Source organism: Glandiceps talaboti, chromosome 4 (assembly GCF_964340395.1).
Source record: "Glandiceps talaboti chromosome 4, keGlaTala1.1, whole genome shotgun sequence".
NCBI classification, from domain to species: Eukaryota; Metazoa; Hemichordata; class Enteropneusta; family Spengelidae; genus Glandiceps; species Glandiceps talaboti.
Window position 1 is genome coordinate 10,989,706 of NC_135552.1, and position 16,195 is coordinate 11,005,900.

General features: G+C 35.3%; 1 protein-coding gene across 1 annotated transcript in view; it reads left to right on the plus strand.

Moving 5' to 3' along the window:
• The window catches only part of LOC144434152 (uncharacterized), a 32,151-nt gene extending 19,673 nt beyond the window's left edge, over positions 1–12,478 (plus strand). Inside the window, exons 12-21 of the mRNA XM_078122607.1 lie at positions 851–981; positions 1,705–1,923; positions 4,010–4,054; positions 5,448–5,572; positions 6,233–6,404; positions 7,009–7,111; positions 7,377–7,480; positions 7,917–7,964; positions 8,340–8,432; positions 11,582–12,478. Coding sequence (XP_077978733.1) covers positions 851–981; positions 1,705–1,923; positions 4,010–4,054; positions 5,448–5,572; positions 6,233–6,404; positions 7,009–7,111; positions 7,377–7,480; positions 7,917–7,964; positions 8,340–8,432; positions 11,582–11,605 — 1,064 coding nt within the window. The 3' untranslated portion in view covers positions 11,606–12,478. The remainder of the gene's footprint in view (positions 1–850; positions 982–1,704; positions 1,924–4,009; positions 4,055–5,447; positions 5,573–6,232; positions 6,405–7,008; positions 7,112–7,376; positions 7,481–7,916; positions 7,965–8,339; positions 8,433–11,581) is intronic.
• The last annotated feature ends 3,717 nt before the right edge of the window (positions 12,479–16,195 follow it).

Sequence of the window (16,195 nt, forward strand, 5' to 3'; positions counted from 1 at the left end):
TGCTGTTGTTATGGCAACTCATACCAGCTGTCTTTGGTCAAGGCTGTTAACACATAAATCCTCTTCATTTTAAATCCAACATCAATAATTTCACATCCTTGTAAAATTGTTGTCTTTGGTGTTAGATATACATACTTAGTTATCATTACTCATTCCCCTCATTAACATTTCACAGTTGTTTTATTTGCATATTTGCTCATATGATTTTTTTTCTCAGTAACTTTTTATTTGTATATAAACTGTATGAATAGACTCACTGACTTTTTGAGAAAAGGATCGTTCGTAAAAAACTTGTTTTCATCAATACTTGTGGGTTCTATGTTACTGTAAACAGTGACCCTAGTGGGAGATTTGCATGATGAGATACAGTAAATACTGCCCTCACATGATGAAGTCAAGCCATCAATTTTGCATTTATATCACTTGTCTCATGCATGTTTGTTGTGAGTTCTGCATTGCAATGAATCAATGAATAATAACTAAAGCAGTCAACTCAGATCAGATTTTGATGAAAAGTTGGAATCTTACCACATCAAAACATGAATTTAAATCCATTTTTGGCTTGGTTTTTCCCGACAAGAAACTCCTGTGCATCATTCAACATCTGCAACTGGTTCCTTTAGACTAAATTCCTTTTATTGTTTTAGTCTGCAACATTTTCATTATGTACAATCTGGTTCAAAGACACACACAATTTTCTTTCCTTTGTGAATATTTGTCTTTTGGCAAAAAATAATCAGTTGTAGAGTATATTCCCTCGTCGTACCTTAACACCTCCAAGAGGGCACTGTTTACTGAAAATATGTGCTTATTGCCTTGTGGGCTGCATTCATATTATGCTTTCTTGCAGAGAGAGGACAGAGTCAGGAAGAAGTGCAAGAGAGGGAGTACAAACGACAAATGGAAGAGCTGTACAGAGAAATGAGGGAAAATGAACTCAAACAAGAAGCAGCTGTTAGTCGATATGCATCTCAAATAAAGGTTTGTCATCCAGTTTTACAAGTGTTTATTCTTTGTAAATTACAGATATTTTTGCATTCATGCCATTGATCATGAAAAATACATTTATTCCATGGAAACCCACCCCCTCTATTTCATGGAATGCTAAATCTATTTTATGGAAATCTTTCTATTTCATGGAAAATCTCTATTCCATGAATAGCTAGCCATTCCAACTGTCTTTGCACTCAATGAGTGCATAGTCACCGTGGTATATGTAAAACACACTTGGTCTGGCCTTCAAAGTTCTAACAATTTTATAGCAAATAATCTACTATACTTCTAATGTTCCTTTACTATACTAGTAATATCCAAAATCCTGTTACCATACATACTGTTGTACAAAATAATACACTGGGACAGGGGCAGCCTGGATTCCAGAGTATATTCCTGGCTATAAAATGGACTTAGTGAGACCAAAAATATGCTAAGAGAAATTGTTGGCATTTTAAGATTAAAATTTGGGTTAGAAAACCTTTTTTTTTTTGTGTATATCAAGTCATGTAGTTCTAAACAAAAGAACGATTCTACAAATAACTATGTAATCCATATGACTCCACTGATATGAAAATTATACCAAAGTGAGAACCTGGGATTAAAACATTGGGCTTTGAAGACCACTGATTCTGCAGTCTTGCCATGTTGGTATTCCTTTACAACATCAGCTGATAGCAATATTTTCACTTAATATTTTACAAAAAAAAGGATAAAGAGTCGGAGTTGGATGAGTTAAATCAAGACTACGAGAACAAGGTAGATGAACTAGAAAATGAACATAAAGCCAAGATAGCAGAACTTGAGAAGAAAATGGCAGACAACGAACAGAAGCTAAGAATGGCATTCAAGAAGAAACTGAAAGAAATGGAAAAAGTGCACTCTGAGGAGGTAAAGGGTTTGACTACAGAATGGCAGAGTGAAAGAAAAGTAAGTGGTCAAACTGATTTGTTACTACATGTGTGTGTCAGGTGATTACTTGTGTCGGTGTTTATGTATATCAGTGATATCACATCTGTCACAGTAAATGTGCTACACTGTAGTCGTATATTTTTGGTGCTAGATTTATTTTTAACAGAAGCTGTTGCCATGGAAATACGTCCTGCTAACATACTTACTGTGCCAAGTTGTCATATTTCTAAATTCAGCTGTTGTGAAAGGTGTCACCAATAGTTGCACTGAACATAGCTAGCTGGCAGAATGGATGAGTTATCTACAAGTAGTGTCTACTTTGCCATTGCATTGTTGGCCAAATGAAAGTGCACCTGACACGTCCTAAGTTGCCATGATGCCAAAATTGTCATGCACCAAAATAAGTACAACTACAGTATCCATATTGTGAATATTATTGTGCCTCATCATTTCACTTGTCTATTAGAATAGCACTATTTTGAAATGTTTAGCTGCGGGCCATGCACTCACTTTTGGTAGGCTGCAGCCACTTCTGTTTTGTGGGTTTAATCAATTGCATTTGCAATATGCAACGGCGTGTGGCACATGATCTAGCGAAAGCACTTATAAGTTCCTCTCTTAAAAAATACATTACACCTTATAATATGTAGAGATATATTAGTTGTACTCAGTGTGTTTCAAACTGAAATAATCTTGAGCAATATTGCAACGATGGTCATATGATCAACTCAGTCTTCCAAAGTCTATGGAAGTAACTGCAACCTACCAGTGGCAAAACATTTTGAAATAGCACTATTGTTAAACCCTATTTAAGCACCACTATGGCTTGTTGTCAATGCTTGGTGTGCTTGCAATACAAAATCAGTATGTCCTTTTTGCTGAGGTCTATTTACTTCACACTCCATTTAGTGGATTCTGAAGAAATGGCGGCAAAATCTAAATTATAAATTTTAGATGCGACTCATGGTTTATTGTTCAGAGAACTTGTCTATCTACTTGTTTTTACCCTGAGTATTATCTAAGATTTACCATATTCCAAATAAATTATACTACTTTGGATTAACAAAAAAATTCATGAAATGTTGGGTTTAAAGTTGTTTATCAAATGTGACAAGATTTGTCATTAGGGATGAAAATTATGAGATGATTTGAAGCACTTTGTAAGGTTCACTGTGATTGGTTAGAAAATGGTGGAAAAAAGCACAACTATTTCATGCATCATACTTAGTATGCTATCCAATCAGAGGGAGCCTTGTAATGGCTTCCAGTCATCCCAGAGTTATTAGCATTGACCAAGAATTTTGATGCATCACTTGTTACACCCTAGAGTCCTGCATGTGCTTAGAGTTCAAAATCAGAGTTTTCATGCTTGTAATTACATTATGATATAATTGCTATCTACGAAGTGTTACTTTAGTTGTTGTTTGGGATTTTAGGATTGTGTGGAATTTGAAAAATCAAGGTCTGTGAACACACATTCTATAAAGAGGTAACATTGACAGTTCTCTGAGTAGTTCTAAAGTGGTTGCTAGATTTGGTATGTACCTAGCCGAGAAATTTACCAGCCCCAGAAAACTGTTCACTTGTGTAGCACTCTGTGGTTCCCATGCTCCCATGACTGCTTGACAATTTGTTGGCGTGACTACCTCCAGTAAACATATTTTTAGATGTACATGTACCAGTACATGAATTGTGATGTGTCTCAATTCTACACAACTATTGAAATAAATAAAGACTTTATCAGTCAAAATTACATTCAATCTGTCTTGTCGGCATAGTCAGGAATGAATTATTTTAAAAAACCAAATGAAGAGCACCACCAAGAGGCAGAGATGGGCCATGAAATATTGACAACTCTTTGCCTGATCATGCCGATGGGTGTCAAGAGGAATGCACGATGGATTTTCATATGGAAGATTTCCAAATCAAATTTGAAGGGAATTTGAATGTGAATATGAGCATGAAACCTCTGATCCCAACTCTTTGCTAAACTCTAACACATATTTGCCGTATAACTGTGTTTTAATAACTGCATGTCGTTCGTGTGTTGTGATTTCTTTTTTAGTGTTTTTTTGTGATTTTTGTTCTTGCTTTAATGTTTCAGTTACCCAGTGGCAGCCATGATCCTTCCCAAGCTAACTCCTCTCAGGTACATTACCCTTCCATGTTTTACCAACAAGATAAAAAGTCCAGTTGTTTAAAAAAAAAATCACACCGTAGTATACCAGTAGTTGTATGTATTTCATGTACCACCTAGTGTTAAAAGTAGTCAATGTAGATTATTATATTCATGGCATGCTTTACACCTCACTTAACATGTGAATTAATTTGCACCTGAGCTAATGCTAGAGTTGTGTTCCATTGTCTTTGACAAACATGAATACCATTGTGAAAGGGACATAGTGCAGAAAGTCAGCACACGTAATTAATTTCTCATGGAAAGTGCAAGTAAAGTTTAGTTAGATGTAAAACCTGAATAATAGCAATGAGTCAGTGATAGAGTTTGCTCAAAAAGACATACGAAAAATGTGGTGCTACTGCTGATTACAAGTAAAATATGTAGTGTCATTCCACCCTCTCATTTTGTGAGAGGGGTGGTGCGATGTGTGAGGGCGCCCCAGGATGGTTTATCTTATTGACTTCTGATATGAACATGCTGTATAAGTAGCAATTGAAGTACATTTCCATCAAAAACTTGAAATACTCGTGAAGTAATAAGTCATCACTAAAGCCAAGCATTGGTTACTAGTAGGTAGTATAGAGAAACCAAAGATATGATTTGTAAACTGAAATTAATACAATATACCTGATAAGTATGCTGTTCTTTAGACACATGCACAAACAACAGAACTGTTTGGAAAGTTCTTGAAAAAAACGTTAGATGGAAAGTTTGATAAATTTATGACAAAGGTGAATTTGAACCGTACTTGATACTGTAAACCTAGATTTTTTGGCTACTAGATTTTACCGTCTTCAGCTATAGTTCTCAGACTATTTTTTACTGAGTAATAATATGTTCTTGTATCATGACCAAGGGTTCTTATTACTTACAAGTAACGTTTTGCCTGTTCAGATTGACAGGCTTTGTTCAACTGTCCATTTGCTGGCTTTTACTGCTAGGTGGCATAGTGGCAATGGCATCATTGTAAAGATGATGTATTTGGTAACCATCTAGTAGTAAAGCCAGTAAACGGACAGTTTGACAAAGCCTGTCGACCTGAACAGGTGAAACGTTACTCGTAAGTAATAAGATTCCTTGGTTGTGGTACAAGAACATAATATTACTATGTTTAACCGACCTGTTGAATGTGTTTAAGGACATTTTTACTGATCATCAGACAGGTACTTTGTGTTCATATATAAAAAAGGGCATTTTAGTCACCACTTACTTTTGTGTTTTTGTTTGCCAGTGAAATAACCGAAAATTTTAGCGAAAATTTCCAAGTATACTGTATCCACATGTTATAATGAACATAATAGAATGAATTCATAACAGTATCACTACATCAAAATGACATTAGTTTTGAACTTTGTCTTGATAGGAGATTGTCAAACAGAGAGAAATGGCACTAGCAGCAGTCAAGGGTAATGAGGGTGCTTACAGCATGATGGAAAAACATTCAGAAGAACACCAGAAAGAAATAGAAGAGATCGAAACCAGACACAGGTATTGTTAAATGATTCCTTAAACAATGTGGTTTGCACTTGAACTTGAGAACTCTGTGCCTTGATTTCCATTGTATAGAAATTTGTCATTGGAGAAATAGAAACTTCGAACAAACAATTTCATGAACCAACCGTATACTGTAACATCCCTAACCCTAATGTTACTTGTCACCTTCATATTGTTTGGGTTACAAAACAGACTAGGGTACACACATATTGGACCCACACTCTACAGTCTTGCTATGATTGGTACTATAGTATATTGTACAATGAAGCAGGTGACCTAATGTACTGGATAAACTTCATATGAAAAAATGGTACTATGACATACTTAAACCTAATATTACTTGGCTCCTTAGTTTCTGTTGGTTTGAAACAAACGGGGCTAGGGTACACAACATATATATTGGATCCAGTGTTCTTTAATCTTAAAAACTTGGCAAGATAAAATGTCCTTGGTACAAAGGAGTCGATAACCCTGCAATCAGACCTTATTCTTGTCCACATGAACACCAGAGACCTCGTGCCAGAGTGTTGTAGTTCAAAACCCACTAAGAAAACACAAAAAGGAGGTTCAAAATTTTGGAAAAGAGTAGCGGGTTATTATTCAAAAAGATGATACAATGTGTCAGATGAGGGAAATTTTAAATTTTGTTTTCAGGATTGAAATCACTGAAATGCGGGAGATGACACAAGGTAGTCTACCTCCACCACTTATACAAGGAACTCCACTAAATCCAGACACTAAGACTAGGCCTAAAAGAGTTACATTTGATGAAGATTCAGTCACCTCAGAGTTACAAGATCTGGAATTGGACAACATGAACTTGCAGGTATGGGATACATTTCACAACTTGTGTGGTTGCTTGGTTAAAATTTGACAGATTTTTTGGGACACACTTCATAACTTGTGTGTTTGTCTGGTTAAACTTCAACATATTTTTCTGACCTTTGCTCTGTGACAATCGTGGAATGATAATTTCTGATTAACTGATAAGTTGAAATGTTTTTTATGGAGCTGTAACACTGTGACAAATGTGCAAAAGTAGTTTCAGGTTTGTAATGCTAATTGACCTGATAAAATGATGACACACTAGCCTGGTACACAGATGCGCAAATCTTAACAATCAAGGCAACTCCCTCTTACCTTTGAGATTTGCATGTCCATGTAGGAGGCTAGTGACATTAATGAATGAATGTGTCTGGTGTGTGTGTGTGTGTGTGTGCGTGTGCGTGCGTGTGTGTGTGTGCGTGCGTGCATGCGTGCGTGTATTTATTTGTGCACTTATACCTAAAAACTGCTGAGCTTTCTGCTCTTGAACATTCTCCAGTATGTCATTTCTAGTTGGCACTAAGCATCTAACAACTACATGATTTCTTTTAGACACAATTTATTGTACTGACTTTATTTTCTCATCATTTATTTCTTGAATATAGAGTGAGCTTGCTCAGAAGAAAGGTGAACTATCTGAATTACATATAAAATTTAGACAGCTACAAGACAAAATAGAATTATTAGTTGGACAGAAAGGAGGTGGTGGTAAGTCATTGTAGTTTATTGAAAAACAGATTTGGTAAACTTTTAGTATAAAACTGAATGGCATGAGAAATCTGTCATTTGAAAGATTTTGTTACTTTCTGTAGCAGATTTTCATTCAAATGAATGTGGTAAATTTGTTTGTTGTTTACAGTACTTTTGTAATACCAGGGATATGGGGAAATGTAACAAACCCCTTGGACTCTAGCTTAGGGATGGAAATACCAGATTTCAGGTCTCTCATAAATTGTTCTGTTTGCCTTTACAGTTTCACCACATTTAGGATCCCCCTACAGGGCTAATAGTGCATCATCAGTTTCCAGTTTGGATGATTCACTCGGACCACTACTCAATGAACCCACCGAATTAGAGGTAACATCTTACTTCCTGAATTTATACACTTTTACTAAGGGCTAGGGGGTCAAATCCTAACATATGACATTGCTAACAGGTAAAATGTCAACAACTCAAATCTCCACGTACATCTAGTGTACAGCAGTAGTAAACTTTATTACTGTCAGTGTGCATAGTCACCTCTTGTGTCTTGTAGCCATCTATGGACATAGATTTAACTACATATCATTGTTTTCCCAGTTTGTTATTACAGCATTGGCAGACATTGTTGAAGTTATGGTACATAACAAAGGCATGATATCAGTGATAAATACCAGGTTGTAGATGATGAAAAATGTCTTCATATATATATATATATATGTATGTTCAGATGTATTTTAATAATTTTACGATGTAAGAATTGAAAAATTATAATTTCCGTACTCTCATTGTATGATTTTGTTTCTCTTGACAGTACTTGAAGAAAGTCCTCTTTGCGTATATGATGGGCAGAGAAACTAAGGTAAGTGTTGTTGTATATTGTCGTCAGAGAATGACAAACAGAAGATGTTTAAATTGATGTAACTTTTAATATTGGTGTCCCATGTTTACAACTAAGCAAAGTTTTATTAGTGTTGCTGGCATGGTAAAGTACATTTTGTTGTGTGTGTGTGTGTGTGTGTGTGTGTGTGTGTGTTTGTGTTTGTGTTTGTTTGTGTGTATGTGCATGTGTGTGTCTGTGCATGTGTGTGTCTGTCTGTATGTGTGTCTGTGTATGTGTATGTGTGTGTGTGTGTGTGCATAAAAATCAGCCTCACCTGTGCTTCTCCATAAAATTATTATCTTAAATGATATTTCTATTCATTTCTGTCTTTTTCTTATCATATCTCTAATTCAGACGATGGCCAAAGTCATCACTGCCGTTTTGAAATTTACACGAGAGGAAACGTCTCAGATTCTTTCTAGGGAAGATAATAGGCAAGGAGTAATGGTAGGTTTGGTTGTCAAATAACAATAAAATGCTTACTATATGTATATATATATGATAGAGCCCCACAGTAGCTGTAACTTAAACACAGTTTTAGGGTTTTTGAGTGAATGAAGATCATCGTTTCTAAATAACCTCAGAAACACAAACAAAGTAACCAGTATCAAAACAGTTTATATACCCAACAAATATACCACAAATATCATCTCGGGCTAAATGTCTGTGCTGAGTCTGATTATGGAAATGTACATGGCACAAGGTGAAAACAGAGAAGAGGTGTGAAAGACTGTAAAATACAATTGTTGATGGTCGCCATAATCTTCTAAGTAAGTGTGTGTTGCAAGGATTATTAGAACATCAACAACAATCTTTTTACAGTCTGTGCAAACTGTTAATCGTCATTTACTATCATCAAAGGGTAATTTTGGGGACTTCTTGTGAAATGAAACAGCATTTTAAAAAGATTTCAAAATTTCACATACTTTTGACTTTAATATAAAAAAAAAAGGCATGTGTCCCAGAATGTCCAAATTATTCTAATAAATTCAAATATGGTCAACAGAAAAGATCTAATAGTTTTTTTATTGCTCTGTTTTTATTGTGAACAATTTAGTAGAAAAGGCCACAAAAAAAGAATTGTTTCTGGTCAGTGCACATATCACTTAAATACCAACACGTCTGTCTTTTTTTTTCTGTGTTTGTCCAGCCCATGCCCTCTGCAGATCCGTGGGAAAACACAAATATAACCCTCCCTACTTCAGTGAAAACAACTGCAGAGAGCCAATCATTAACAAGCAAATGACATCTGCCCCACATACACACTTGCTGTAAAGTACTAAATAAAAAGAACAGTAACTGCCATGTATAGTACATTGAGTGACAGGTTTGTTGAGAATTAAAAAAAAAAAAAACATTGTCGCACCATTTTAGATTTTTAGACAAACTGTCCTGACCAGAAACATTTTTTTTTTTTCCTTGGCCAAACATAAGCCAACAAACTTACAGCTACTGTGCTCTATAAAAAAAATCTGCATCATTTTCAACTTGTTTGCTCTGTGTTTGTCTGGTTTCATATGAAAATCACTTGACTGTCATGCATCTACAAATTGAGTTCAACATATTTTCCATTTCACGTGCCAAAATTTGCATGTCAGAGACTTTTCAAGTCGATGTTTGTCCGTTCTTGCCTGTAGTGTGAATGCTATGTTTTGTTCGGTAGGTAGGTATGATCATAGAAAACATGTCATTGAACGCTGCCCTCTGGAGGGCTTAGACATGGTAGATTTTTTTATGTTTGCACACATATATATATAAAGCATGTCATAATTTTTTCGTATAATGTGTGAAAATAGAGTAGCTTTTTTGAAAACTCACTTCCACAACATTCCTGGGGTCTTTAAACTTTTTTTTCCTGGTAATTCTCCTATGATATAAAAAAACAATATCTAACTGCCTTGCATTCCACCCATCCGTCCACCGTGCTTTGCCTATTTTTCTGCCTGCTATTGGCTAGCTTAGTAATAACAGGATTGGAGAGAGACTTTGTCATCACAACGAGTAAGTTCATTCTTACCTCATTCTCTCTCTCTCTCTCTCTTTGTCACGGTGGTAACTTTCTACCTGTATACTCCTATGGTTTCTCCTCAACTGCTGGCCAAGCCTACACAGCTTGGTTTCATTGGCGCGTACTTTGTAATGTTTCTGTGTACAGCATTATGTTGCAATATGTCCAGGAAACACATGGTTTTGGTCATCCAAGGAACAGTGATCAAATGTCTCAGCTATATAACATGAAAGGTTACAACCTGGATAGCCAATATACTGTACCTGATCCAGAATGAGAAGTGCACTGCTAAAACACTACAGTTAGTTTTTAGGAAGTTCGGGAAGGCCATTCTGACCTGTATGAAGCTCTAAAACAGGATGAGATTGATTTACATACATTCTAGCTGCTTTCTCTCCAAAACACTTGGATGGAGATGAAATTGATCTTTCATCATTGATGATTGATTGATTGGCAATATTTGTATTACTTCCTGATTTACTGATTTAACAAAGTCTAACAAGACCAAAACCATTTGTTTCCATACATACACCACAAGCAAGACGGCAGTATGCTTTTTCATCACTAACAAAACATTTCTTTCCAGCTATTAAAGTACATGTATTCCAAGATATATTCATTTGCTGTTTAGGCTTAGCAATTATCACAGTTTTCAACCACACCTTTTCACATCACATGGATGACAGACCTTCAATCCACCCATTCTATTTTATGTTCATATACTTTTATGTCATTTTAACCAAAACTTTCCAATTTTTTTTCTTTTACATATTACTTTCTCCTATGTTATTTTAGAGTCCACGGAAAGTGTAGCTAAGTTCACAATGCATGCACTTGTTTGCATACTGAATGGTTAGTGCTTGATTACTCACAGCTTTTTTTTCCCCCCTCGCAATTTACAATTTCGCATGGCTCAAAACATCCCGTTTTCTACTAATTTTTCTCACTGACACAACTTACAAACATGATGCTGTCTTTTTTGCCCTCCTTGCGGCACTTCATCCTCTTTGTATCCCACTTTTTCTCATGATAGGTGGTCGCAAAGTTGTTAAGTCAGAGTCTTGTTTTTGTTTTTTTTGACGTGCATGATTTTTTTGACAATATATTAAAGTGTTATTAAAAGATAGGGTTGAAATTGTAAATTCGGCATCTGTCTTTTTTTTGAGAAGGTGCATGATTTCTCTGTTAATGTTTTCCCAAAACTTGGGTTGGTTGGAGTCAGTCCCTTGTTTCTTAACCTATAACTGTTAACTGTGCTTCATTTCTGCATGTATGTTTTTGATTTTGATGAAAGTGACAACTTGGTAGGCAAGGTTTTTTATCTTGAGAATGCTCTATTCACCGCAGGTGTTTCTCTTTGAGTACATCTGATGAGACAAGTTAATACCATAGTAGTGTGGGTGTGGTTTTTCAATCTTGAGAATTCTGTAGTTGTCGCCATGGCATTTCTCAGAGAGTACTTCTAACATGACAATGTTACTATAGGAGTGTGGTGTATCGTGATTAATGCATCTTAGAATTGCCAGTAAAAACCACAATCATGATCACTTCATAACCATCTATGATTCTTGTTGTCTTCCACCTATAGCAGACCTGGCTTGCCAGTCCATAGTCACTTCAGTTCAATCATCAAGTGTCCAGTACATGACACCTTGAAAAGCAACAGCTGTCCCGTACATGATGCCTCGAACAGCAACAGTTGTCCCGTACATGATGCCTCGAACAGCGACAGTTGCCCTGTACATGATGCCTCGAACAGCAACAGTTGTCCAGTACATGACACCTTGAACAGTGACAGTGATACCGAAATTAGCTTCTCCGATCAAGAATCTCCCATCAGAAAAGAAACAGCTGTATGAAGAGCAAAGACTTTTCTATGATAATATTGACGGAGAGTTGAACCAGCAATGCAAGAAGACATAACAGCAGAGTACATCAAGCATCATTATCTGTATAGAATTATTGACTCCTTTTTTCAGAAGGAGCATATTTTTTTTGCAAGACTTTCTAAAAGATACTCCTCTCCCCTCAGTTCAAACTTAAATAATATAGACATGTAAATATAATGTAAATGAAGTAAATAATTCTCAAATTCAATTACTAAAAATGAAGAGAAAAGAAAAAAAGTGATATTTAAACATAGAATCTTGAGTGACTTTGTGTATTCTCGACCAGAAACATCAGGGTATTTAGATGAAAACATGGATTCATAAAACACCTCTCAAATACAGATTTGAAAATCGTATCATCTTAAGATTTTTCCAAAACATGACGAGCAAAATGTATATATTGGGTTTTGTTGAACCTACCCTAGACTGAAAGATATGCCGTGTCATGCCGCCATCTTGGGGTTGACCGATGTGTGAGGGCGCCCTGTCATAGCATATCTTACAGACAAGTTGAACCCCAACTGCAGTCATTACATGCTGGCCCTGTATAAGTATATAGAGAGCTACCCATGTGGTATCATTCCACGATGGAGAATTGGGAGGGGAGGCGAGGGGAGAAAGGGGGAGAGGGAGGGGTGGAGGTACAACAGAAACTCTTCTCAGCCTTTGTATCTTGAACTGTAGATGTGTAGAAGTTCTTACTCTCTAGATATACTTAATATTCTTAACATTTTACTAAATACGTGACAGGGATAGCAATTGATTGTTAGATTTAGTTTTCATTTTGTTCTATTGTTGACTATTTTTTTTAAACATGGAACTAAAAAACTGTGAAAGAATAGTTTTAAAAAAAAACGCAAGTGCATATTTCTAAAGGTGCTAATATAATGAATGGTTAAAAAACGTTCATGTTTGATGTCACTCTGTCTACATTCAAATTTCAGGGATATAGTTGCTCCAAATCTCTTTAGTGTTAGCATCAGCTTGATTTCATCACCAAAATGGTAGTCTTTGCTATGATTTTATGGGCCCTGATTTTGTACATGTTGATGTGAGTTCATTTTGGACAGTATCGTTATGTGTGTTTCTGGGCCTATGTGTGTATATAATTATCTCGTGTTTGCTTGCATATGAACAAAACTTTATCATTAATGAGTGTTAAATGATGCTGACAAGTCTACAGCTTACCCCAAAAATTGGTCTCATAGTTAAAATACACTGTATTACACTTTTCATGTTTGTGTATGCCAAGTGTGGTGCAGTGTATTATTGTGAGTAATTGCACTAGTGTATATACATTGGTATACTAGTGTATACCATACTATTGGTATTTGCACTGCAGTGTAACACTGAAAACATTATTTGATACCAGTATGCAAATGAACCTTTAATTATCAAATTATCATATATGTTCATAAATGAAAAGTTTAAAAAAATATTATTATTATACTTGTTGAATTGACTGACTTATATTTATGTACAAAAATGACAAGAGTCCTATCTATAATATATCATGTAATATGCTGCTAAGTTTTGTATCACAAAAACTGTGAAATACAATCTTTGTTAAAGCTACACTAGCTGTGACTGGAGAATTTTTTTTTCATCAGATAAATAGTATAATCAGTGCAAATTGTTAAAATACCAATAATTAGGCAATGTAAATTAGGGGTTGATTGTATCCATAAGTAGTACAGTAAAAGGTTGAAATCATGATCACATTGGGGTTCTGATCTTTGGGTGCAAACCCAAAAATCAATTTGATTGGATTTTATTGTACCTTGATATGCGTACAGGTACATAAATATATTTACCGACAGTTGATTCAATACTGTGCAGGGTGCACACCTATTACGAGTTAGTCATTATATCTATTAAAGAGAAGAGTTTCAAAAAATGTTTCAGTTACAGCTAGTGTAACTTTAAGCCTGTGTGTGAGATTTCATGTCTATTGTTTTCAGTGATCACTGATGTGAAATATTCCATACATTAGATTGTCAAATGTTTTTTTTTTAATTTACCTTAAAGTTTCTAATTTCAGTTTATACCAAAGCTTGTCAATCCATACCAGATTTGCAGTACCACAAATACATGTCTATTTTCACTGCTACTTTTTGTTTGAATTCTTGTCTTTTTTTGTTATTAAAAAATGAAATACTGTTGTATTTGCAAGATCTAATGTATTCTGTAAAAGGTGGATTTCTTTCATTGATATTTAGAACTATTGCAAATACAAACTTCAGAATGTTTTAAACATTTTATGACTTTGTATTGCCAACACAACATACTTGAACACAAACGTGCTGCATTTCAATTAAAAGAGACACCTGGCAACAAGACAGGTGGTTTTGCATCGTATCATAATTTTATGCCATAAAGTAAGTCTTTGAAATATAGATATCATTCTTACATGTCTTAGGTTTGTTCCAAATTCACCTAGTGTATGCTAAACTTAATAGATACTAAAACCTGTGGCTTTAAATCAAAATTTGTAGACAGACTCCTCTAATGCAGAGCCAAGAAAATAAGATTACGTTCTTTATTTATTTATGAGAACTGTAATTTGAAAACTCTGAAAGTACTACAGTTTGATGAGAAGAAATTTAACTTTTAAATTTGTATTTAACTTGAAATCTATTGTCATTTGTGGTAGTTGGCTAATTGTACATGTAACTGCCATAAAGTTAGAAAAGTTGGGGGGTGGGGGTGCGTGTACTAGATTTACACAATTTGCTCAGTTTAACTGTTACAACTGACATTTTTGTCTCCGTAATTGTCTTTATATTATATTTGTAATGGCAGCAGTCACGACATATTTTATACTTTTAGTCCATCTGTAATGATGCATGGCATTGTTAATGTAAGACTAAGATCCCCCTTCAAAAAGAACCAAAGACATATATATTCTCAACAGCATTCTGTACAGCACACACCTGTGAACTCTACATCATATTGGAAACAGGCACTTCATTTGGTCATATCACTCAACTCTCATTGGCTTGCACTATCTAAAGGGGTTGACTGGTGAGCGAGGGTGCCCTGTCATTACATGCCTTACAGAGAGAATGCTATTAGTTTAATACCCAAACCAAAGTGAAGCAAACATGCCAGACTTGTATTATAATATTTACAAGATACAGTGTAGAGGTTCCATTGAGATAGAAAGGTCAAAGGTCACTACATCTGTCAATGCAAACGTACATTCATACATTCAGTTTTATTTATCATGCATACTGCACAGGGTTATCTCATGAAATTATTGTACTTCTGAATAAAGACATTATGCTTGAATGGAGTTTAAAAATGCAGATTGTAAGTTTAGTGAGTGTGATGTAGAATATCATGGTTTGTAAGTTGGGATAAAGTTTTAGAAGTAGTAATCGTGTTTTTGGTGAATTTCCTGGTTCTTCCATACGTTTTTAATTTTAAAGGCAATGTGCTAATTAAATATTGACAGGTCAAATATTGTAAATACTTGATAAAACAAAAAGTATGAAATAAAAATTGTCAAAGAATTGTGCAAATTGTAATTGTTTTGCTTAGGTTGTCTTGTGGAAAAAGTAGACAACTTGGCTTGAAGCTGGTAGGGATGAACATACAGAGTGCATTTACTAGAAGATGGAGAAATGCCTGCCTACTCTGAGCCATTTCTCCTAATTTTGTCAAAATACAAACACCTTTTTTATCAGCTGCAACACAACACAAAAGATCAGGAATTGGTAAGTCATTCAAGACCAACAAATTCCATAGAGCTACGTTTTGTAACAAGAAATGAGCAATCTGAACCAAATTAAACCTCAGGAGCGGTCATTTACCAAGAAAATTAAAAAAATCACTTGCAGCTTTGCCACAATACCTTTTAAAACCTCTATTCAATAATGAGTTGGATGGCAGCCTGACTCCAGCCTTACATACTCGCCAAATACAATAACTACCCTTCAGATTACGTCTGACCCAGCCTCAGATCTGCAGAGTGTCATCACTATCTGTATAACCATAGATCCTCTGCGTTATAACTAATATGCTGTGCTTATTTTCACATTGTGAAACTACTCTTAATTTTTATATACAAGTATTCTTCTTTGGTTTCTCGCATGGAAGTATACGGCCATGGTCGTGATACTGCATAGGAACCAGACTACGACACACATTGCATTTCTAAGAAAACGGCGCCAAAAATAAACCGCCAACTGAACCTATTAACTACATACATGGCCGCACACGTACGAATCACTATGCACTTGGGTATTATTTTAACACTTGATGAAATAAGTATAACTGCACCTGGTACATTAGTCTTGGGGAATTTTTTT